Raw genomic sequence first — 24580 nt, forward strand, 5'->3', positions numbered from 1 at the left:
ATTTGCCAACATGGTTTCTGACTTTGTGTGAGAAACTAAATCAAGTGTAAGTAAACAATCTGGAATTTGCAATCAGAAATGCTTGGTTACAAAGCTGTTTGACAGCTTGGAAACTTAGGCACAAAGATGGCAGCACAGTAATAAAACCATCCAATTTACAGGCAGAGAAAAATCATTGAAATTCCCTGTTGCCAAGTGACAAAAGGAAGAATCTGTAGAGGACTGAAGGAGAGATGAGTTGCCATCAGTTTTTTATATCAGATTGGCATGTTCACCCATTAAAGACCCACTGCTGCCAGGACTGCAGTGAATCTCTCCATATCTCCTGTGCCCTTTTGCTGTGGCCTGTTACAGTCTTGTGGACTTTTGGTAGTGGGTACAAAAGAGGTTATATTTATCACAGAAAATGGGAAAATATTTCCAGGGCAGGGCTATAGCAAAGAGGGGATTCTTTGGAGCATTCTGTTGTGCGGCTGCCTGGGGTCATAGGGACACACAGCCTCTCCCAGCTTTTTGAAGTTGTTGAAATATGTTATGTACTTGTCAGCTCTTTCATTCTGATGCACAAGATAAAGTTTTGCTTGGCTCTAGAACTAAAAATCTTGAGGACAGAGGCAGCTGAACCCTGGCCATGACTCAGGACAGATGGGTGCTGGAGCTGCCAGCCCAGGAGACAGGAGCAGGGCTTTGAGCAGAGTTAAGGGAGCACGATTCGCTCAGCAGTGCCAGCAGGGGAAAGGATTCAGTTGTAGAGGGGGGTCACCAGTGTTTGCATGCACCTGCACTCCCAGCTGCAGACAAGTGTGTAGGCAATCCAGGCAAGTAAATTAATGAGCTTTTCTTAACAAACTGCCCCAGGGGAATTCCTGAAGCAATTTACTTTTTAGATGTATAGCAGTAAACATGTAAAAATTTAGACTAGCTCTTTATGAGGCATAAAATAACAAGGGATTTGTAGTGAAGAGGAAATATGACTTGGTAACTAAATAGGAAATTAATAGCTCAGCTAAAGGCAGAGTGCAGACAATGAACTGAAATGTTTTTTTAGAAGGATTTTTCCATTAAGGCTAATTGTAACAATAGCTGCTCAATAACATAATCCTCAAGCAACATGAAATGCTTCTGGTCCCATGCACTTAAGCTTAGCTGAAAGAATTTACAGGCCTCTAATAGAACTCCAATTTTATGAGAAAGCTTCTTGTATTTGTATTATTGCTGCTTCTGGACTTCCATCAGCTTAGCTGGCCACTGCCAGCTCTTAGCTCTGGCCACTGCCTATTCTGCAGGCAGACTCTTACAGTCAGCCCTGAGGCAAACTTACTTTTACAGAGTTCAATTAGCCTAATGACCAAGCCCTGTTCTGATCCTGAGTGTTGCATTCATGCTTGGAGAGGTGCAGGTTAGTTTTCAATTAGCTGTGTAGACAAAGGACTTGAGAACTTTGCTACACCAGAGGTAACATGGAGGTGACCAAAAGGCACCAAACATCTCACATGTTCTCAAGAGGTTCTTCCCATTCTCACACTGAGTTGCTGCAATAATCAGTTGCTACAAGCCACATGAGAAGAAATTCTCATCTCTTCTTTTTCTCAGCAGTGCCCCCATTCAAAATTAAATCAATATGTGAAGTGGCTCAGCTGTACCTATGTCTATCATTGAGCAGCATATGCAGGGAGCTTGCTGGCACGCTGTAGGTGCTACTGTGTGTGTTTCCATTCCTCCTTATTACTTGTCTGTTCTGGAGGGCTGGGAGAACCAGGGTGACGTTCTGTGATTTTCCTACTGGGCTGGTCACTGCAAGTTTCCAGGCAGCTTCTGAGTCTGGATAATTTCAGCACCTGGCTGTTCCTCTGTCACTGTTTTGGGAAGTGAGTTGTTTATTCCCAGTTCATCTGGGGCCGATGCTCCTACCTCATGATATTTTGCAGCTGGGATGTTCGGCCACCACCCAAGCTGAGGGTATAGGATTAAGAGAGATAGGGTCATGAAAACAGAACTTCTATCTGTTTGGAATTATATCCTCAGGTCACACAAGCAGGGATGAAATCCAGGCTGTCTTTTGCATGCATAGAGATCTTCAGTTACAGGGTTGTCAGTGAGTATGTTGAGCCACATGGAGATTGGAAAGAAGAAGGAAAAAAATACCTCCTAGTCCTTTCTGTGTGATGCTGCCTTTCAGCTGCCAGCAGTGAATGCAGGAGCTCTCCAGTAGCCCTGAGTCACTGGAAAGCCTGGCTAGGCTGGCTCTATGGGACATGAAGCCTTGTCAGGATATCTCAGCCCAGAACCAAAACCTCATCTCTTTTACCACGGGAGGAATCAAATTGTTTACAAACGCAGGACATAAAAGCAAGTAAATGATTAAGGGTTCTCACAGCAATTTTTGCCTCCTCCAAGGAGTTTGAGAGGACAGAGATATTACATTCCTGCTGGTTTTATGCTAATTGGATACAGGTCAGACCTCTGCCTGCCCAACACTCCTTTTTATTTGGGGCACATGTAAACAGTGACTTTCCAGTGCTCCTACCATAAGCTAGTGCTGAAAATGAAATGATGTTCCCATTTTCTGTTCACTGTTATACAGCTCCTCCAGACTCTTACTTGACTCTTACAGAATACCTTCTCTGGCTATAGGTGCCAGCAGTCAGCTGAAATTCCTTTGTACTTCAGCCAGCAGCCAGGCAGCACAGCCCAAGAAAACTCTGCTCCCCTGCCTCTCCTTTCATTGCTTCACCTGTTGTTGCCCTTTATCTAACCAACAAGTTCTTACTGTTTCATCACTGCCTTGCAAGGTCTGTGCTCCTGGAGTGATCATCAGTATTCATGGGATTTGTCAACACCATGATTTTATTGATGCATTGAGCACATTGAACGCTTTCTGTGGAATTCCCAGCTCCTGTGTCACTGTCATCTGGTAGAATCTCAGCTTTTATGAAAGAAAGTACTCTTGTCATGGTCACAAAGAAAAGCTGGAACACAAGGTCCTGGTGCACTCTGTAAAATCATAAAGCTGTGGGCAGAGGAACCTTAAAAAGAATGGAAAATAATGCAGTTCTCATTTCAGTGTTTACAGCATGGCTTTGGGATTTGGGGTTGGAAGTGAAGTGAATGTTATCCACAACCCCTGCAGAAAGCAATTGTTAGCATGGGGTTGGATTGTCTGCAGCTCCCACAGAAAAATTGTATACCAGGAGGAGGCAGCAGAAAAGTCTGACAAAAGCTTCTTACAATGGATTTAGCCTCCTGGAGGGGTAGAGTGGACTCTGCAACCTGGCAGGAGCAGAAGGTACCCAGTGCTGTGAACATGCAGACTCAAGCGAATGGTGCTGCCTGCCTGCCTGGGGTCTGCACTGCCTTCAGCCAAAACTTTTGCCTGCTTGGTGTGGAAATTGGTGACTTCTGACCTGCAATTCAAACCTGGCTTCTGCCCTGAACAGCCTGCAAACAGCCCATGCACCAGCCTCCCACAGCTTGTCCAGAACCTGCACTGCTTCAGATTCAGATGAGACACCTCCCTTAGCAGTGATCCAGCTCTGCTGCCTTCCCTGCCATGTTTGGATTGATCATCAAACCAGGTGTCCATTCCACACACAGTCAGTGATCTATAGAACAAACTGTTGGAATCATCAGACATTGACCTATTCAGAGGAAGACAGTGAAACAAACTGCTATTTCAGGATGTCTTGTGGCCTTTTCATTGGAAAACCTTAATAAAAAATGCTTATGTTGCACAGGAAATCTGGTTAGTCTCCATGAAAGAACCTCTCAATTGTTAATCTCATTTCTGCCAGAGACTAAAATTTGGCTGCCGTGATCATTGTCAGCCTGTTGATCTAATATTCGTAATCATATCCGTAATTACACAGCCAATCACTTTTTAACGGGCAGTAGGATCTCAGAAAAATGCATCTGGATGGGCTAGCAAATCCACCCACTCTGGAGATTCCTGCTTCTAGCTTGTCTTGCTTCTAATATTGAAGAGTTGGAAAACTTCACTGAAGTCCACACAAGCCATGATTGATATTGTTCCCCTTCACTGTACAAATGCATCATTTGTGTACTGTTTGTTTTGATTCCATTTATCTTGTTGGAATACAGCCAATAACCCAGTCATGAGGTGAAAGACAGATCAGCTGCTCCAAATATCTAAGGGAGACACAGACTGAAGTTAGTTAATAAGAAGAGAGACAGTCTTCTTACGAGGCAATGAGTCAGATTCTTTTTTTAATTTCCTTATATCCTATAGATAGCATTTTGATTTCCTTATATCTTAAAGACGGCATATTCATGGCTTGGCATGTAGCATAAGTGAAAATACCATGACTATACATGCTACAGATTTTTCTGTCTGAAGAACAGATATTTAAAACTGAGACTTTACTAAACTATCATAATTACAGTACCATGCCTGCTTCTCGTCTGCCTCACTGTGGTTGATACTAGAACAGGGGAGTTTGTAGTTACTATAGAGATAAAGGCCATAAATTTAGATTCTCAAATGACCAAATGTCAAATTGGACGTCAGAAATCCACCAAAATCCTCTGGAATTGCATAGTTGTGAATTCCTTCTTGTCACCTCTTGGAAATCATGACTTTCACTTGACTGTGGGAAATGCCTAGTAAAAGTCAGAACCTCCAAAACAAGATTCAGAGTGTTGGGCTGTGTTTAAGACATGTTGTGTAGTATCTGCTATAGAAGAAGTTTGGCATCTTTAAAGAATAAACCAGGAGCAAAATAAATGGAATTTTCACTTTCCTTAATCACAGCTGATTCCTGAGACTTACCAGCTTTCTGGGAACACACCACTGCCGTCTAGATTTCAGAGGAGTGCCCTACTTTTCTTGTAAAATCACTTTGTAGATAATATGGTTTGCATTTGCCCAAACTGTGGCATGGGGATTGCACCCTTGCTGGGATACTCACTTTCAAAGCCTCAGTTGTTTCTCCGCAGGAATAGTGCTTATGTTAAGCAAAAAAGAAATAGTGTGTCATTATCAAGAAAATGTAAAAAAGAGAAAAAAAAGAATGTTATTTGTCACTCATATTGTAGAAAAGGAGACTATTTCATGTCTTTGCAAAGTCTTCCCCCCAGAGCAGAGAGGAGGTGGACTAAGAGTGGAAGTCAAAATAATGGGAGAGGGCTCTTGGCTACCTTCCAGGGAAACAGAGTGGGAGTTCCCATTGAATTGCAATAACACCAACTTGGAAATGCTTCCACTTTACCATGTAGTAACTGTGCTCCAGTCTGAATAGCCAAAAGCCTGAACTTCAAAGCTTAAGCAGAAGACAGAAAATGAAGCATAAAAATGTTGACAGTGTTGCTAAGGAACCAATAGCAAATGTGGTATGTTCCCCTTGATTGCTTTCTGTAACCCACAGCTGCCATCGAGGCTCTGCAGAGCTGCTGCAAGGCCAGGGCCAACTCCACCCAGCTGGCCAGTGCTGAGACAGGGGGCTGGAGGGAGAGTGCCTTGAGGGTGCTTACCAGCTTTATCTAAATAAAATAACATATCCCTTGTTTGTCATGCCATCTTTGACAGTCTTGTGCACTTTTGGCACCACATAAGAACCTGAAGTGGTGTTTGGGGTCAGTCAGAGCTGAGGGACCATATGAGCCAGCAACAAAGAGAGATTTGCATGTTCAGAGGGCACTTCCTAAGAAAACTCCACAGTCCTTATCTGAATAGCTGAACTCAGGGGTTTTTTCAGGGAGTTTACAGAGCCACAGGTAACACAGTTGCCCAAAATAACAATGCAGGATCAATAAATGGTTTCCAACAGCCACCTAAATGCAGAAAAGGGGGAGAACGCTGTGACTGTGATGCAAAATGCAGTGTTCCCCACTGTTGGATACAGAACTGAATTTATTTTATTGCAACAGTGCCACTTTCAGTCTCAATTAAATGCACCCAATAGACCCATTTTCAAGTGTTATTCATACTGTATGACAAATTCTTCATTTACAAAAGGAGCATCCTGAGATAAAAATTAGTAATTCTTTTTAACAACAACAAAAAAATTCCCAAGAAAGCAGGTTTCAAGAGAAGGAAATGATGTGCCACATACTACTAGGAAGCAGACAGTCCAAACACTTCACACTATAACCATTGAATCATAAAATGTTTTGGGTTAGAAGTGATCTTAAAAATCATCTAGTTTCACCCCCCTGCTGTGCACAGGGATGCCATTCACTACATCAAGTTGCTTAGGGCCTCATCCAACCTGGCCTTGGACAGAGTATTAAGTATATTATCCTGATAAGTGTAACATTTGAGTGATATGAAGGAAACCAATACAGAGAGCTGTTTTTACAGCAGGGAATACAGACAATCAGCTATAAACATATATCTGAAAGCCTTTTCCAGGGCTAACTTAATGTGAGACTGGGGAAAGAAATCTGTGTCAGGGAGGGACAAAGTTTCTTTAACAGACATGTTTGTAGAAGATAAAATACAGCTTCAGAGCCACAGCACCTGCACAGCTCCAATGCTTTTCCAGACAAAATTAGTATCTCCAAATAGTCTGGAATTCATCACCCTGCCAATTATTAGAAAAGCCCATATGAAACGAGATCCAAAGCAAACAGGGATCCCCGTATTTCTCATTTGTCACTCCACCTTCCAGTACCACACACATTAGACTGAATTCAGGGCCTTCTCCTGATGTTTTGGATGGACAAGCATAGCCTCTACAGTACATGCTGACATGTCCGTGAAGGGGCTGTGGCTCTTACTTTCAATAAGAGTATATTTTCTGTGAAAGAGCAAAGGAGAACAAAAAAAACCCTTCCTCAGCAGCTAAAGGAATCATCTGTAGAAACTGCTTCTTGAGGATGACTGACTTGACTAACTCAACAGATTCAATTTGCATTATTAACAATAAACATAATTACATAGATATATCAACAATACTTCCAGATAGTGCTGCAATTACAGGCTGATTGAACAGACTGTGCATCATGAAATCAAAACCACAATTACTCAACAGAGAATGTGAACATGGTGAGACACTTGTGCAGTATTAGATTACAGTGCTGCAGGAAATGACAGAGGAGCCATTACATTTTAGTCAACAGATTAATGCAGAACCAGTACTTCAGGGAGGAGCGATTAAAGCCAACATATCTTCAGTTCCAGTGGCAAGGTGGTGAAGCTTGTGGCTCCTAGGTTACCAGGGACCTTATTTTGCTGATGTCTCACACAATTACTTCCCATTCCCCTACACTAATGATAGCTCTCTCCCTTCTTTCCAATTTCCACTGCCTTTAATAGAAGTGCATTCAGCCACTTATGCTTTTCATTGTTAGAGTCAGCCTTTCTTTCTATCCACCTCGGTGGGCTTTGGGACTGTCCCTAAATGCTTTCTGACTTAAAGACTCTCCTCCAGACTCCTGTCTTTATTGAAGGCTTTGCTGGTGTATTTGTGTGGATGGCTCTGCCCTCTGGCCTCTCTCTGCACTGTGAGGAGAAGACCTGGAGCAGGCATAATGACTTTCCTGGGTTTTGCAAAGCAAGAACACTTGCAGCATTAGATGAGTAATTATAACAACTCTGCCCTTTCATGATGGAAAACATACAGATCATTAGCAGTTAATAAAACAATGGAGCACACAGATTTGGCAAACATTTATTACTGTCTAGGAATTTCAGACTCACAGCCTAAGTAGTAGCCAGTATAATATTTAGAAAGCATTTGTGTCTTTAGAAATACTGCTTTCTCAGAAATGAAAGGAAAAGCCTGTTTCTTTTTCTTCTCTTTACATAAAAATTATTTCACTATCTTTTCATAATTTGATTGAGTCCTGCAAAGTGAATCCAACTAATTTATGTGAATATTGATGTAATTACTGAAGAAATGTTCAGTTTGTTACAACCCTCCTCAGCTATTAGTGTATCAGTGGGTTGACTCTGATGACCACTGCATGATGGGATCTTTTCGATATCAGCAATCATTAATTAGCCAGGTGAAGAACTCTCTATTCCATTTAGAGGATAACTCCATATTTGATCACTTATCTTTTTCTCTTTGCCCCACATGTAGTAAGTTTCTTATCCCATAGTCTTTTGTTCCAGCTTTCCTAAAGCTACCAAAAACTCTACAGAATTTTAACCAGCTAATATGTTAGACTTCATGAAAAAATCAGTTTCTTATTACATTTTCCTGCCACACAACAGGGAAGCAACATAGCAACATCATTCTGGTGCTCACTGCTGAAGTACCACAGGATCTTCTCTTACCAAAATATGAGGCCCAAGAAGCCACACTACCTGGTATTTGCTAACCTCTGCACAGTGAGAAAGGGAGAAAGGTATATTCTTCTTACACTCACTTTCCATTGGGTTTAGGATTCCACTTTGCTCTGGCTCTGCTCTCACTCCTTGGAATCCTTTGGGCCAAACTTTGCCATCACTTATGGGAATGTATTTGCCACCAGGTGGGCGAGGTGTCTCTGATACTTCTCACACTAAGGGAGAAATAATTTCACTTCAGCTGTTGGATGGTAAGACTGAGGCAGTCTCCTTCAGCTACCAGCCTGCCTGCAGGACTATGAGGCCTAACTTGGGGGAATTGTATGTTGCTCTGAGACTTCCAAATGAGATTATATAAAGACATAGGATATTATAAACATAATTTTAAATAAAATTGCTTCTTCTGCAACATTCTGAAAATATGTATGAAACAATCTTCAAGGTGTCAGAGTCTGCTACAGCGTGGAAAGATTCCCAAGAGTTTTATTACCAAAATTTTTGAAAGCATTCATGCGCTTCAGATGTTTTGAATTCTGCTTGTCCAGTTCTAAATAATTCCTGCTCCAAGAACTCTGCTTTTCATTGGTAATCAGACCACAACAACCACACATTATCAGTGGGAGTTGATATGCAGATGAGTCAGTAGCCAGAAACTCAGGTGAGCTATCCAAATTAATAGATACTGCAAAAAAATTAAACATATTAGTTGTGGCACTAATCAACACCTACCACAGCCAGAAGGCAAACAGGATGGGACAGAGACTTCATGATGTGCCAGCACACCTCAGCCCCTAGAACAGAAAAGGGAACTAAAAATTATGCCATCCTGTTTATGCTGTAGTAAAGCACAGTGGGATTAATACAGCTCTGAGAGTGAACACTTGCTGTACTGCTCAGCTGTCTCCTTAGTAATTATTTAGCTAAGAAACAAACATATATTTCCATTTCCTTATCATTCTTGCTGTTCAGCAGTTGGTAGTTTTTCTTCATTTCCTGATCTCCCTCTCTCAAATACACACATTTTAGTGAAATCCCTTCCTTCAGCTGTAACAGTATGTCAAATGAACTCTGCCCTTTGCAGATAGAATTTTTTTTTTCTACTCTATTCAATTTGGCATCATTTGCCCTTCAAATAAATCTTTGATATATTAAATTTGGTCCTTTTGGCTACAGAACCAAAACCAGATTTGCTCAACTTTATTTAAGGTAGTTGTTAATCTGGAAAATGGACAAACATGTCACTTCCTCACAAAGCTAATTATGAATATCTGGTTGGACATTTTGACATTTTTCTTTGCAAAGTGTTTGGGGGTTGGTTTTTTTAGACTATGGCAAGGGTTGGTTACAATTCATTTCCTTATTCTAAGAAAGCTTGAGAAAAAACTTCATTGTCAACTAATTCTACTTGCTTTTTAAACTAAAAACATATATTGCCTTTCCATGTGGATGAAAAAAACTTAATTCTGTTTCCAAAGAAAATGTTACAGTATACTCCAAGTTTAATTAATAAATCTCTTAAACTAGTTATGGTTAAAATTGAGTGCATCAGCTATTTTAAAGAATGGTCTCAGCAACCTTTCCCTTTCATATATGATCTTATTCTAACCAATATGTAGTAATCAAAGCTTCACAGCAAGTTTGTGGCTAATGCTGTCAAGACAATTAGTTTTTAGTATACCTAAATGTTGCTTTAATGTGGTTGCTGCCAAGAAATAAAATTTTACAACAGCAAACTATGCATAATTATGTTTAGGAATATAATAAATGCCAACTCAATTGTGTAAATGGAGGACAGCATATCCAAGAACATGAAGTTCATCCAGATTATTTCTAGCCATGCAGAAAATTTAGTTTTCAAATTGTTTAGGAAGTAAGAATGTAAGGACTCCTCCTCTACTTCAGCATCCCCTTTCCAATGCACAGTAGAATCTGTGCACTTTGGAAATTGCTTCAATTGGAGTAGCTGAAGATTCTAACTGGAGTGTTTGGTATCACCAATGGTGGGAACATGCTTTGCTGTTTCAGAGGGATAAGCTCATGGAGCAGCCCTTCTACACTGCTGCAGCTGCTTGGTGCTAATCCACAGCCACGAAGCTGCACTAAAGATGGGCATCTGTCTGGGCTCTCCAGAGAAACAAGGAATTAGCAAGGTGCCTTCATTTCCTTTTCTTCCCTTCCCTTGGCAGCCTGGCCAGCACAGGGAAACAGAGGCAGGGCGAGAGCTCTTTGTGCCTGGGGACACGGCAGAGTCACTGCAGAGGTGCTGGAGCTGCTCTCATCCACACTGGGAGCCAGGCACAGAACATCAGGAGGGCAAAGGACCACAGCCCTTCCCAGCTGAGAAACACAGCACCATGCCAAGGAAGACTAGAGAACTTGTGACTGATGGTTTGAGTCAGGAAACATCAGGTGAATCTTTTCTAAGGGAATGTCATCTTTGTGAACACCCAATAACTCACATCAAAGGGGTTTCAGCTGAGAGCCATTGATGGAGCTAGGGCTGAAGCTTGTTGGCTTCCACTCCTGGAAAATGAACTGGCTCAAATGTACAGTAGAGACTTCAGGAAAAACAGTGGAGGTGAAGGTGACATTCCTATTTTTAAAACCATTTAAAAACATATTTGGTGATGGGAGAAGGAGGAAGCAATCATGTTGCCTGATATCAGGCACTTATTTGAGCACCTTAATTTTAAAAGTCATGTCCATAGTCCCATGGATGGACAATATAAAGTAAAAGACTTTCAGAAGGTGAGAAGCCTTATTTTGAGTTTGGAAGAGAACCTCTGCTGAATTGTTTCTGTGAGGAACCCATAAGGATTACTATTCTGCTCATAATTATCCTTCACATTGTTAGTAATTAGTAGGTGGTAGGAATACCTTCCACCTCTGAACTGTTTGAATAACTTGTAAGCAGCAGAGAAGCTTAATTGTTAATTTGCTACTTTGACACATGCATTTTTTTTCTTTTCTAAAAGAAAAAAAATCCAAATGGTCCTTAAACCCTTGCAATTTTATTTATTGATTGAAGTTGATGTAAGTTAACGCCCATTTATGAAAAGAAGGTGTCCAAATTACCGCTTTTGAAAATGAAACCCACTATATGTAGCTGCAATAGCAAGATTAGTATTTTTCCAATCTGTGGGTTTATTTCATTTTATGCAAACATAAAAAGCTCTAGGCAGCTAGACATATACTAAGAAAGACAAATTAACATCAACAACATAAGCAATCCTCGTAATTTCCTGTATGTGCAAAGGGAAAATAAACCTCTCTGCTATTTATTAATCCCAAGCCCAATATCCCCCAGCCCTCAGCTGCCCTCTCCCTCCTCAAAGGCCTGGGAACAGAGCTGAGGGCTTTAGAGTATGCCTAAAAGATCAGCAGTAAGCTTACTGCAGAATTAAGAAGAGGGGCACTAACTATAAAACAAAGCATAAAAAAATCCATCCTCTCTGAACAAGTCTCAGTATTTTTGATATGAAGAGGTTTTTGATGCCCCTAAGGCTATGTTCATCTTTAACAAACAAGGACTGTGTGTTCCTTCCTGTTACCCTGGCTCACTCTTTTGGGTTTGTTTGTTTTTTTCTAGTAAGCATAACCCTAGAAATCGGGGGCTCTTGGATAATTTTTATTTTTTATACAATATTTATTGTTTAAAATTCCTAATTTGACATTATCTGTACTCTGCAGCCAAACAAAAATTCAGGATGTGTAAAGTTAGGGCAAGCAGCCAGGTTACAGAACCACATTTGTATTTTGCTTCCAGTTTGCCAGCACTATTCACCCCAAGAACTGAAAGCCATTAACCAGATCACCCCAAACACAATGTTCCCCTCCTGCAGTTCATGTTTTCTGTCACAGCTGTTCCATAATATGTCTTTAAGTGAATGAGGTGGGAGACAATCTTGCCAATAACCTTTTACACTTGTTCCCATATATAGTTTCCTAATATTTATTAATAGTAAAAAAACAGATAGGTGTTACAAATTTGTCTTGTCAGCTTATAAATGGAAAGTTCAGCTTTTACACTCATCCTACTCCCCTACCATTTAGATCAGTTTATGCCATAATCCTCACAGTTAAAATGTCTGCAAAGCTACATGGCACTAAAATCAGGTTTCTAAAGAAAAAAGTGATAAGAATTCTCAATCGTAACCAGAACTACCAATTACAGGTATAATTTAGAATACATATGGGTATATCTTAGTCTAAAGGGAGGTTAAAGGGAGTAAGAATTGTGTGAGGGAAAGAATGTTGTAGCATCTTTACACTATAAGGTTAAAAGAAATACAGATGCAATCCTGTAAGACTGTAAACTCCAAAAAGTGAATGTTATTAAAGCAAAGAACACCTGTTATATTTAATTTTGTTTCAATGCCCTTAAAAGTTACAGAACAGCTGATACTGTAACAAAAAGGCAGCTAATTCAAAAAACAATAAAAACAATAGAAAAGTCAAATTAAATCCACAGTGCACAACAGTAACCCTTGTGAGCGAATGGAACCAAACCAAAGTAAATTATCAAAACCTCACACCTTTCTACACAACTTAGCCAACGACATTAATAATTAATAAAGTTCCCTACTCAGACAGGAATTCTAGAGAAAGTGTGAAAGAAAAAAAACAACATCAAAGCAAAGCATCCTACTGTCTGCTGCAAACCGAAGCCTCTTTTCGCAAATGCTCTGATCCCTACGCTGAGCACTGATGGATGTAAATATGATCTATATGCTGGTTGACTGGGTGAGAGCCGGCTGGCAGTGTTTTCAGGCTATGCCTTCATCTTGGCTGTAACCTCCCTGCTGTCAGTGATGCCCTTCCAGCCCAAGGCAGAGGAGGAACCTGCAGACTCTAGGGGAGCAGAGCTCCGGCTGTGGCGGGCACGGTGTCACGGAGCCGCCGCCTGCAGACCACGGAGAAGCGGAGCTCCGGCCGTGGCGGGCACGGTGTCACGGAGCTGCCGCCTGCAGACTCCGGAGGAGCAGAGCTCCGGCTGTGGCGGGCACGGTGTCACGGAGCTGCCGCTTGCAGACTCCGGAGGAGCAGAGCTCCGGCCGTGGCGGGCACGGTGTCACAGAGCCGCCGCCTGCAGACCACGGAGGAGCAGAGCTCCGGCTGTGGCGGGCACGGTGTCACGGAGCCGCCGCCTGCAGACTCCGGAGGAGCGGAGCTCCGGCCGTGGCGGGCACGGTGTCACGGAGCTGGCGCCGCCGGTGCCGTGGAGCGGGGTGGAACTGGCGGGACCCGACCCTGCCTCGACTCCATCGGGCTCGAGTCCAGGCCGAGCTGTGCCCTCGGGAACGTCAGAAGCGGACATTGACAGGTTCTCCTGCATTTCCCCAGGAACACCACAGATCGGTAGAACTCAGTGTGGGTACAAAAGTTATGTTTTTATGGAGGGAGGGATTTCCTGAAAACTTTACCCATGTTCCTAAAGTGCGGCTACAAGAGAAACAATTCTTACAGCACACACAAAAACGTTTTTGTATTGGCTAGCTGATGCAAGAGACGGAAGGAAGGATCAGGTCGAGGAAAAAGCCCCCTGTAGCTTTAAAGGTTTGCCTCTCTTTTTGCTGTGCCTCAGTCGCGCTCCCCTCACAAGCCGCGGGCAAGGGCGCTCCCTGCCGGGCGCTGCGGTGCCACACCCGCGTTTGGCCCCGTGCGCTCGCGTGTCCCTCTCCGCTGCCCGTAGTGACGCGGCCCGTGCGGTGCGGGCGGTGCCGGTGCCGGGCGGTCGCGGCGCGATGGTGAGAGCGGTCCCGGCACTCCGGGCAGGCCCGCGGCACCGAGCGCGGCCTCGGGGGGCAGAGCCGGGTTCTGACTGCAGCGCCGAACCGGGGCCCCGCGCCCCTTCAGGCTCCGCCGGCCGCGCCCGGCGTTTTGCGGAGTCACCGCCGGTGCCTGCAGGCCGCGGTCCGGCGAGGGGGGAGCGCGGGCGGGGGCGCCGGGCGGGACGCTTCTTTGCTTTTGTACAATAAGTTAAATAAGTTAGTGCTTTGTTTAGACAGGAGAAATCAAATTACGGGATTTCTGTACTTGGACTTGCCCGCAGGCGTCTCGATTCATAGAACTGTACCTATATTACTATTTTTGTCGTTTGTTTTTTTACCTTTTGTCTAGGGTCAAAGTCAGAGTGGTGGACACGGTCCTGGTGGTAGCAAGAAGGATGACAAGGTAACTGAAACTAATAAATACCTACAGAATGAACTACGGGTGTGATGCTACAGAGCCTGGCTGCAATAGGCTTCTTAAATTTACTTCTAAAAATTATTGTTGTATTTGGAACTGCATAAAATTATGCTCTTGCTGGGTCTGATGAATGTCTTTTCTAGTTGTACATTGGAGACAACAAGTGTTATTCATAAATAAAAAAGGTAGCTTAAGAAAACTGAAATTTTTTCACAGTGACTTGTTTTTCTGAAAAAGAAACAAACTATAAATGTGTCAGGGTTAGGAAAGACTAGTTGCCTTCAAGCTGTCACTTAAGGAGCTGTTGATGGCTTGGAAGCGACATTGCACAATGATCTGCAGTAGGAGTGTACTTCAGGTTGGGGGACATCAGGGGCCTCCCTGGTCTCCTTGGGAAAAGGAAAGTTCAATGCATATGGCAGGCAGTGACTAGGCTGGGAAGCTGAGTGTGTCTGATTTATTGACTGAAGAGCAGCAGGAAGGTAGAGATTCAATATTTTTCTCATTGTCTCATCTATTAGTTTTGTTTGTGATTTACTTCAGGCTTGAGCCTTCTTTGTCCTGTATTCATTGAAATATGGCAGAAGTTTAAATTAGAGAGATGTAAAATAAACAGGAGAAAAATTTTTGAACATTCTTAAAAAATAAGAGTAATGTTTCTTTTGGGCTTTTTGCTAGAGATCATAAAGTTTTGTTATGAAGTCCTTCACCTTGAGCCCTTTTTTAGTCTGTGCACTTAACACCTGTGTGTATTGTTTACTTGTTATTATCCCAATTTTTTTTAATTGAATTCTTTTTATGAATAAGGACAAGAAGAAGAAATATGAACCTCCAGTTCCAACCAGAGTGGGGAAAAAGAAAAAGAAGACCAAGGGACCAGATGCTGCCAGCAAACTCCCTCTGGGTAAGCAATCTGCCTCTGTGGAGGTCACTAACACAGTGCCAAATGTAATTTTATTTCTAATTAACATAAAACGGCCCCCCACAGAATAAGATTATTGTTTTGCAAGGTGCAGCCCAAGAACTCCAGGTAAGAGAGAGAGAAATTGAACTGAGTGAAAATGCAGGGGAAACATTAAATCTGTTTTTCACCTGGAGTTACAGTGGGAGAAGTAAGGTACAAGTTACAGTCAGGAAAATAAAGTAGGATTTCTGGTAATGAATTAGTGGTTAGTTGGTGCCATGTCAAACTTGTTCTAAAATCCTGTGATTCTGCTTTGGTTACAGTGACTCCCCACACACAGTGCAGACTCAAGTTGTTGAAATTGGAGAGAATTAAAGATTACCTCTTAATGGAGGAAGAGTTTATCAGAAATCAAGAACAGATGAAACCTTTGGAAGAAAAACAAGAGGTGAGGTTTGAATGAAGTGTTACTTCTAATGTTACAGTAAATGCTCTTAATTAATGTGAGCTGCTTCATATCAGAGCAGTGGAAATAAAGTACCAGCAGTGTTGGTGCAAGTTGATGCAAACATATCAGATTTATCACAATTCCTCATTAATTGGCTAAATTGTTTTAGACCAAGCACAGATCACTACAGGTGAAGCCGTGGGGATTTTTTGTTTGTTAATGCTCAAAGTACAGCTCACAGATATCCATCAACAGAGAGAGAAGATTCTAGTTATTCCCATCCATATGAATGGTGTCCATAGGGTAGCACTCAATTAATAGTGGGTTTTGTTACTGAGCTCTGTCTTTTTGGGGCAGTAGAACAATAGAAAAGACTGGTTCTGCTGTGTTCTGTCTGAATTGTTGAGCCAGTGTTGTACAAGAATGTTTTTGCCTGTGTTGTTCAGTTGTTTCCTGGATTTTTGCTGACAACAGGAGGAAAGGTCCAAGGTGGATGACCTGAGAGGAACACCGATGTCTGTGGGTACCTTGGAGGAGATCATTGATGACAACCACGCCATCGTGTCCACATCAGTGGGATCAGAGCACTATGTCAGTATTCTGTCTTTTGTGGACAAGGACCTGCTAGAGCCAGGCTGCTCTGTTTTGCTAAATCATAAGGTAAGTTGTTTTTATAAAATCAAGATTCTTACAAGTTCTTATACTGTTTTTAACTGACCTTCTTTTTCTGAAGACCACAGAAGAGAGAATGCTATTTATTTCACACACCTAAATAAGTGGGCATAGGGATTAGACTTCAGCTTGTATTAAAATGCTGCTTGCCTTCTTTGACAACTCTTAATTCTTGAATTAGGTTCATGCTGTGATAGGAGTCCTGATGGATGACACAGACCCTCTAGTGACTGTGATGAAGGTAGAGAAAGCTCCTCAAGAAACCTATGCTGACATTGGTGGCCTTGACAACCAAATTCAAGAAATCAAGGTATTCAGTTGTACTCATTTACAGTTAACCAGGAATGTAACTTGTGCTAGGAGTTGAGAAGGGAAGCAGCAGGACTGGCTGCTGTTCCTGTAGTGGTGTCCTTTATCTTTCTGTAGTGTATTTCTTCATTAGATTCCACTAGGCAGACTTGTGGACCTCAATTTTTAAGTGAGTCACCAGAGTCTTTGTGCACAGGAACCTTTCGCAGTGCTCGGGAACCTGTAAATCCCAGAGCTCATAAAATCTCTCTAATAGCTTACTACTTTGCAACACGTGATGTTTCGGTTGTTGCAAGATGAGAGTTAAATTGTACAAACTGCAGAGACTACTGATGCCATCCAATCTAAACTTAAGGATTTAGTCTTTCAGGACAATTGCTTGTTTTGTTTTTGCATTTGTTTGTTGTTTGGTTGGGGTGTGTTTGGTCAGTCGATTTTTTTCCCTACCAACAGAACTCTGCTTAAACCTTGCTAAAACTCAGCCCTTTTGTTCTGGCTAGGTGTCTAAAACCACAAATGCTCTTAAAATCAATGGTATTGGGTAACTCTTTATAGAAGGCACCCTTTCATAAAGAGTTCCCTGGCCCCAAGGTCATCCGTGATTGTTTGGGGTCCAGGAGCTCCAGGGTTCTGAATGTGGGATGGTGCATTGAGGATGGAGGAGGGGGAATGTTCACTGCTGCTCTACCACACGTCAGGTGGGAACAATAGGAAGAGTTGTGCAAATGGAGTAGTTGTCTGCCTTAGAATTGGAGGCAGCAGAGGGTCATACAGTTTGATGTGTGTCTTGAAATCAGTTAAGTTCTTTCTGTCTTCACTGCTTTCATTATTGCTGTTTTGAAGATCCCTACAGATCTCTGTTGGAGACCACTCAGCCTTATAAAAACATGTTTTTCTTGTGCTTCAGGAGTCTGTGGAGCTTCCTCTCACCCACCCTGAATATTATGAAGAGATGGGTATAAAGCCACCCAAAGGAGTCATTCTGTATGGCCCACCTGGCACAGGTATTTTACAGTCAGTAACATCTGTGCTGAGATAATACAAGTTAAATAATTTACACTTGGTTAGCATTTAAAGCATTGCCAAGTCTGTCACAAATTTCATACAACTCTTTTGTTAGGACACTTTTTTCTTTCTCTTTTCGTTCTCTGCAAACTAATCACAACGTTTCTTTCTAACTAAAAATAGGCAAAACTTTACTGGCCAAAGCAGTGGCAAACCAAACATCAGCAACGTTCCTGAGAGTGGTGGGCTCCGAGCTGATCCAGAAGTACCTGGGGGATGGCCCCAAGCTGGTGCGGGAGCTGTTCCGCGTGGCCGAGGAGCACGCGCCCTCCATCGTCTTCATCGACGAGATCGATGCCATCGGCACCAAGAGGTGCAGTGCACAGGAGCGCCAGGGCAGCAGCAAACACAGCTTTACAAAAACACCTCTTTTGCAGCTATACTGAGACTCACTTTCTTTGCTCTGCTACTATTTGCATACACTGTTTAGGTGTAAGCTTTGTAACAAGTAGCACTTAAGTAACTTCGGTGGAAATACAATTTATCACAGCCTTGTCATACTAAATAGACGTGATCAGAGATAACCTCTGTTCTCTTGTTACATGGCAGCATCTCCAGGAGAGAGTGTCAAAACCAGAGACACTGTGTATATGGCATTGCCTAGCTGCAAGTCCATATACAATAACTGGATTCAGTGATCCAATGTTAAAGCAGAATATTTAATATAGAATATATCCTTTTGTTGTTTGCCTCTCGAGTAGGTGGCTAAATGCTTCTGTTCTGAGAGTATTTTACAGAAGGTTACACAGTGTATGTCATGGAGAAGCATTGCTTCTGCCACACTAAACAGCCCATATCCACGCTGTATTACTTTGAAAATTCTGTAGGTTTGTTGGAATGGTCGAGGGCAAATAGTCTGTAAAGTAGTCAGTGTTTTTTAAATAAATAAGAAAGTAAGAAAAATACATGTTTATTACAAGGCCACCAACCCTAAGTGCTGTCAGCCCAAAGTGCTAGCTGCTGCCTTATGTATGGATGTATGTGCTGTTAAGAATTAGATTTTTTTCCTTTTTATGTTGATTTTGTTGGGTGGCAAGAAGATATTTCCAAATATATAACAAACATGGAAAAAAATCCCATATCTCCTTCACATGATGGCTGTTACCTTCCCCAGCTACCAGAATAGTTCAGTCTCTTTACTTAACCTAGATGTCACAACACGATTCTGGAAATCTATGTTTTGTTTATATGGATAAACATTAAATTTTTATTTAAATCTCTTATGGATGTCTACAAACAAAATACCCCTCTCCCACCTTTGTGCCAGTTACTTAGTGCTTTTTCCAACTATGTTTTTTTTCTAAAAGGTATGACTCAAATTCAGGGGGTGAGAGAGAGATCCAGCGCACAATGTTGGAGCTGCTGAACCAGCTGGATGGGTTTGACTCTCGGGGAGATGTTAAAGTTATCATGGCTACCAACAGAATAGAAACACTGGACCCAGCTTTAATTAGACCAGGTAAGGGATTTCCCTGCTGTGTATGCTTAAGCCACTTCTCTTGTGAAAGGACTTGTCATAACTGGACAAACATAGGCTGGTATAAAGACTGCAAACTTGTTCTTATTCACCATCTCATCTATGCTGCTGCATCTGTTGAAATCAGAACCTATTCACAAGCTTCTAAACAGGAGAAAAATCTTTGGAAGTGAAGAAATGTGTTAATTCCTTTATATATACATAAACAATGTGAATATTCTTCCTTTATATTAAGATGATACAGCCATTTTAAGTAGTTATTAAGCAAGCTGTGTGCAGCAGCAGCAGCACACCTGCAGCAGGGCAGCACCACCTGTGTTTTGAGGGGTGAGAACCTAGGCTTTACCAGAGACAGCCTGGATCCTGGTGCAGGGAAAGCAGGCTGCTCCTTACTGACCTGGCACACTCCTGCCATTTGGGGGGTGAGTAAGGGAGACATGTTGAGCTTGAGCAGGCACAGGAAGTATTTTTAAATGGCCACTAAAAATGTACCAAAGCATAGGATGTCTGTGGTGTCTGTTAAGTTGGAAGGTAGAAAACAACATAGAGATGAAAGGAATAAGCTGAAATACCTCCATGGTATGAAGTTGCTGCGGTATGTTTGGCCTAGTTTTGTCATCACTTAACTTTGGACCCCTTAGCTCAAACCCAGTGCTGTTAGAGTACAGAGGAGATAATACTGTGCCAGAATTGAAAGAGATAGTCTGACCTTGCTTTCTACTCCAAGACATGATTCATTGTGGCAGGAAGAATCATGGAAGTGCTCAGGTTGGAAAGAACCTTTCAGGTCATTGAGTCCAACCATTAAGGTGTCATGGCCAAGTCCACCACTAAGCCACATCCCCAAGTCCACTTCTACACCTCTTTTGAGCACCCAGGGATGGTGGCTTCACCCCTTCCTCGGGTAACCTGTTCCAATACTTGACAACCCTTTCCATGAAGGAATTTTTCCTAATATCCAATCTAAACCTCCCCATGTGAACTTTTGGCCATTTTCGCTTGACCTGTTACCTGCATGAAGAGACCAACCCCCACCCGGCTACAGCCTCCTTTCAGGCAGTTGCAGAGGGTGATAAGGTCTCCCCTGAGCCTCCTTTTCTCCAGGCTAAACACCCCCAGATGTTCCTTCAGGGTGTTCCTCACAGGACTTGTGCTCCAGACCCTTCACCAGCTCCACTGCCCTTCTCTGGACATGTACCAGTTTAAGTTACTGCCAGTTAAACCCTTCAGGTGTTCTTCCTGCTGTTTCCAACAGCTGCATGCAGAAAACCTAAGGCTGAACTTCTCTTTTGCACAGGACGTATTGACAGGAAAATAGAGTTCCCTCTGCCTGATGAAAAGACGAAGAAACGAATCTTTCAGATTCACACGAGCAGGATGACCTTGGCAGATGATGTGACTTTGGATGAGTTGATTATGGCAAAAGATGATCTCAGTGGTGCAGATATTAAGGTCAGTGCACATCACCATTGTTTATATGTCAAAGCAAAAATCAAATCTCATTTTTGCTGCATTCAAAACCATTGTCACCTGAACTGTTTGCCAGTTTTCTGTGCATACATCACCGAGGGACAGTGGGATGGTTTAAAATACCTTTTATGAGTATCAGGTACTCTGCTTTACAAATGGGAAACTATCAAAATCGTAATTGTGAGGTATTGTTACCTGAATATGAAATTTTAAAGTAGTGAAGTAGAAACTAAAAAGAGAGTGTGGAATCTTGTGCAAGGTATCTTAAACAGTACTTAAGATAGTACAGGATAAGTAGCATTTTTAGGAACTATGTTGCAAGGCAGATAAAAATGCAACTGTATATTAGGAAGCTTCAGCGATACTGTCTGCTTTTTTAAAGCAGATAGAGCCCTTGCTACAGTTACCACACTCTTGAGCTTAAACCAACATGACACAACTGTGACCTCCCTGCAGAAGGATCACACAGCTGGATGTGTAGGTCCTTGCACAGGGAAATTACTGTTGTTACAAAGCTGCCTTTCTGTCAGGGAAGTGTAACTCTTGACTACCTCTGTCCTTTCAGACAGCTCACCTGGCTTTATCCAGCCTGCTTCAGTGCTTCAGAACAGTATCAAACTTTAGAACGTAAATTTTGTTAACAGCCTCCCTTCTACAGTTACTGCAGCAGTAGGAAAGATGCCTTTGAGGGTGTGGTTTGAAGGGGTTGCACACTAAGTGTAACTATTCTTGCTTCCCGTGTTGCAGGCAATTTGTACAGAAGCTGGATTGATGGCTTTGAGGGAACGGAGAATGAAAGTAACAAATGAAGATTTCAAAAAGTCTAAAGAGAATGTTCTCTATAAAAAGCAAGAGGGAACCCCTGAGGGGTTGTATCTTTAAGTCATCTTCTCTCTTTGGGAACTATACAGAACTTTCTGTGTTGGTGAGAGTCTTGTGTAAAACCACACAGCTAGTTTGCATTCATGAACAGGTTAAAAGCTGGTGGGTTGTGGGTTTTCAGTCAGTGTAACTTTTCACTTCCCAATAAAGCATTTATTTGAACTGAGCTGTTTTGGGGGCACAGCCCTGCTATTTACATGAAACTGTTGCATTCACTGACTCAAGAAAAATTGCTGGTGCCCCAAGTGCTTGTCTCAGTGACCCACACCATATGGGCAGGGAGTAATGCAGGTGCTCCAAATCTTAGTCCTCCTTAGGCATAACGCTCTCTTACAACTACTCTAGCACTGCTGTTGTTCTTGATTACCTTCTTATATCTTTTTCTAGGGGCTAACTAGGACAAGTGTCACTTTTGATTTTCATGTATAAATGACTGATGACACTAAGGTTACTCAATGACAGTTATGCAACTGTGAGTTAAGAGTGAGATAAACTTTAAAGGTACCCATCTCTAGCACTTGCAGCTTATAAGGGCAAGATGGATGCTCATTAGTAATCTTACCTTAAACATATAAACATGTTTGGATAGGGTGCTTTTAAGATTAGAGTTTATAAATTTGTTTTTCCCAAAAGGGTTTCAGTTCATTAGATAAATATCCAAGGTAGAGAATGTCTTTGAAAAGAGCCAACAATAGGAACAGGTTGTGCACACTGCTAAGGCACCAGTGCTGGAGGTGCAGGGTCTGGCATGCAGCAGATGTGCACAGAGAAATCCCAACTACATGTGCCAGGCTTGGTGTTCTACAGCATAACCTTGATTTCTTCCCCCTGGACAATTCTGTTGCCTCCAGCTCCATTCCCATGGGGCCAGGTGTCCACTGGCTCCATTGTAGCCATGCAGGTACTACTTACCAAGTATCCTGTGTAGTACACTTATGTGAAGGCCTAGTTAAGTTCTCAGGAATTCATTTCCAAATGTTGTACATGTGATCTTTAAGGTTTATATAAAAGTTCCACATGCAAACCAGTTTTGCATTGTCTGCAGTCTTTGTTCTGGGAACTTTCTGTGGGAGCAAATGCAGGCCAGTAACAGACAGTGGAGAGTTAGACCCAGAGCAATGCCTTTCCTCACTGCCAGTGCTCCAACAACAATGGCAGCAACAGGGCCAAGAGATTTTATTATTCTCTGTGAAAATTATGTGGCTCATTGTTAAAAATGAACCCTACAGATGAATGGAATTCTTTATTTAATCTGGATGACAGAAATCCTGAAATAGAATTGTTTTTCATCTGAAGCTAGAAAAACAAATTTTATTACCCATTCTTATAAATCTTAGGAGATCTGTCTCCTTGGAAAGGTCACAAAAAGCTAGGGGTTTTTTAGCACTTTCTAATCATGGCACTTGATCTCACTGTTGCCTTAGGGGCTGAAGAGATGTATGACATGCATGGCAAGCAAGGCACTTTGATTAGGGACATGGTTGTTATTGCTGCCTCAAAGCAACAGCCACAAAGAGATGGGTTCATCTCCCTGAAGAACAGCTGCATTGCATTAAATGAACCCAAGGACTCTGTTCTGGTACCCTGTCTGCCACCCCAGGAACTGAAAAACACACGTTTGAAAATTCAGCTCTTAGCTTTTGCAGCAGAATTTAACTGCTGCCACTTTTGCCAGAGTTTCTGAACTTGACAAGACAAAAGTAATAAATATCAGGAGAAAGTGAACAGCAAGTATATTCCCCACAAGGACAGGAAAGCTACTGGGGACTGAATTAAAAGGCAGGACTTGCTCCAGGAGGCCTCTGACCATCAAAAGGAAGGAAGCAGCCCAAATGCTGCTTTGGGAGAAACTGCAAAGGAAAGGACTTGGGACAAGATGCATGGAAGAACAGAAGAGTGATGGATACAGAAGTCATGGCTGCCATCACTGGAAATTTTCAAATGTCACTGCAGCCAGAGCTTGTTAATCTCATCCAGGCTCCCTGTGCTACAGAAGGTTGGACCAGATAATCTTTCAAGGTCCCTCTCAACCTGGGTTCCTCTGTGACTAAGCAGGAGCACAATCAAGTTTCTCTCCCTCCCCATGGCCCTTTCAGGGCTTTAGAGGAAATGGCATTCTGCTGTGATGGCAAAGCATTAACAAACACAGGCATAATTTGTCCTGTTACTGTGCAGGGTACAGAGTAACTTTACGTCCAATTCAGGAGCTCTGTCATTTTTGTAGAAAGTAAAGATTTAAAAAATAAACCGTATTTTTCACAAAGACTAATTGGTTACAGCAAAACCAGCATCACTTGCAACTACATCAATATTATAAGGCTCTTCAGAAGTGCTGAAATGCCATTTAAAATTATACATATTCCCTGCAATATTTAGAATAATTTTAGAAAGGAATAAATGAAATGCAGCCTGGACTAAAGTGTATTCTATCTTGTACCATGGTGGCAAACCCAAGCTAGAAGTTGTGTGGCTTGGTTCAGACACAGTTTCATATGTAATGGATCTCACCAGCTGGATGGTCCCAGTTGCTTTAGTGCTGCTAGTGACAATTCGTTATCTCATGAAAACTGTCTGAAGCAGTTGAGGGTATTCTGTGGCTGCAGGTATACTTGTTTCAGATGAAAATCCAGTTTCTGAGCCCTTGGGTCTCAAGAGTAGGGATGCTAAACAATCCTTTCCATGTTTCAGCATGTTCTGTTTTACAAAATAAATTATAACATAACTGTATCTGTAAATTGTTACTATATTTCATACTATTTCTCTAGGAGCTTGCTAAAAGCCTCATGGACTAGAAGCTCCTTTTAAAATCATCATAGAAGACTATGCCTTCTTGATGAGAATCAAATACAGATCAAACCTCTACTTCTCTTACAACAACTGCCTGGACTTGAGTCAAAGCCAGTAATTAATTAC

General features: G+C 42.1%; 1 protein-coding gene across 1 annotated transcript; it reads left to right on the plus strand.

Moving 5' to 3' along the window:
- The first annotated feature begins 13922 nt into the window (after positions 1-13922).
- On the plus strand, positions 13923-21833 carry PSMC1 (proteasome 26S subunit, ATPase 1). The gene is made up of 11 exons (XM_066552783.1): positions 13923-13998; positions 14372-14425; positions 15248-15344; positions 15668-15792; positions 16267-16452; positions 16646-16774; positions 17681-17777; positions 17962-18151; positions 19146-19297; positions 20613-20767; positions 21533-21833. The coding sequence occupies exons 1-11, from the start codon at positions 13996-13998 to the stop codon at positions 21665-21667; spliced, it is 1323 nt and encodes a 440-aa protein (XP_066408880.1). The 5' UTR covers positions 13923-13995; the 3' UTR covers positions 21668-21833.
- Positions 21834-24580: the final 2747 nt, after the last annotated feature.

This window comes from Molothrus aeneus, chromosome 6 (genome assembly GCF_037042795.1).
Source record: "Molothrus aeneus isolate 106 chromosome 6, BPBGC_Maene_1.0, whole genome shotgun sequence".
Taxonomy (NCBI): domain Eukaryota; kingdom Metazoa; phylum Chordata; class Aves; order Passeriformes; family Icteridae; genus Molothrus; species Molothrus aeneus.

Coding starts and splice junctions, on each gene's coding strand:
- PSMC1 (XM_066552783.1), top strand. Junction 16,775..17,680: donor ACCAAATTCAAGAAATCAAG/GTATTCAGTTGT, acceptor CTTGTGCTTCAG/GAGTCTGTGGAGCTTCCTCT. Junction 20,768..21,532: donor TCAGTGGTGCAGATATTAAG/GTCAGTGCACAT, acceptor CCCGTGTTGCAG/GCAATTTGTACAGAAGCTGG.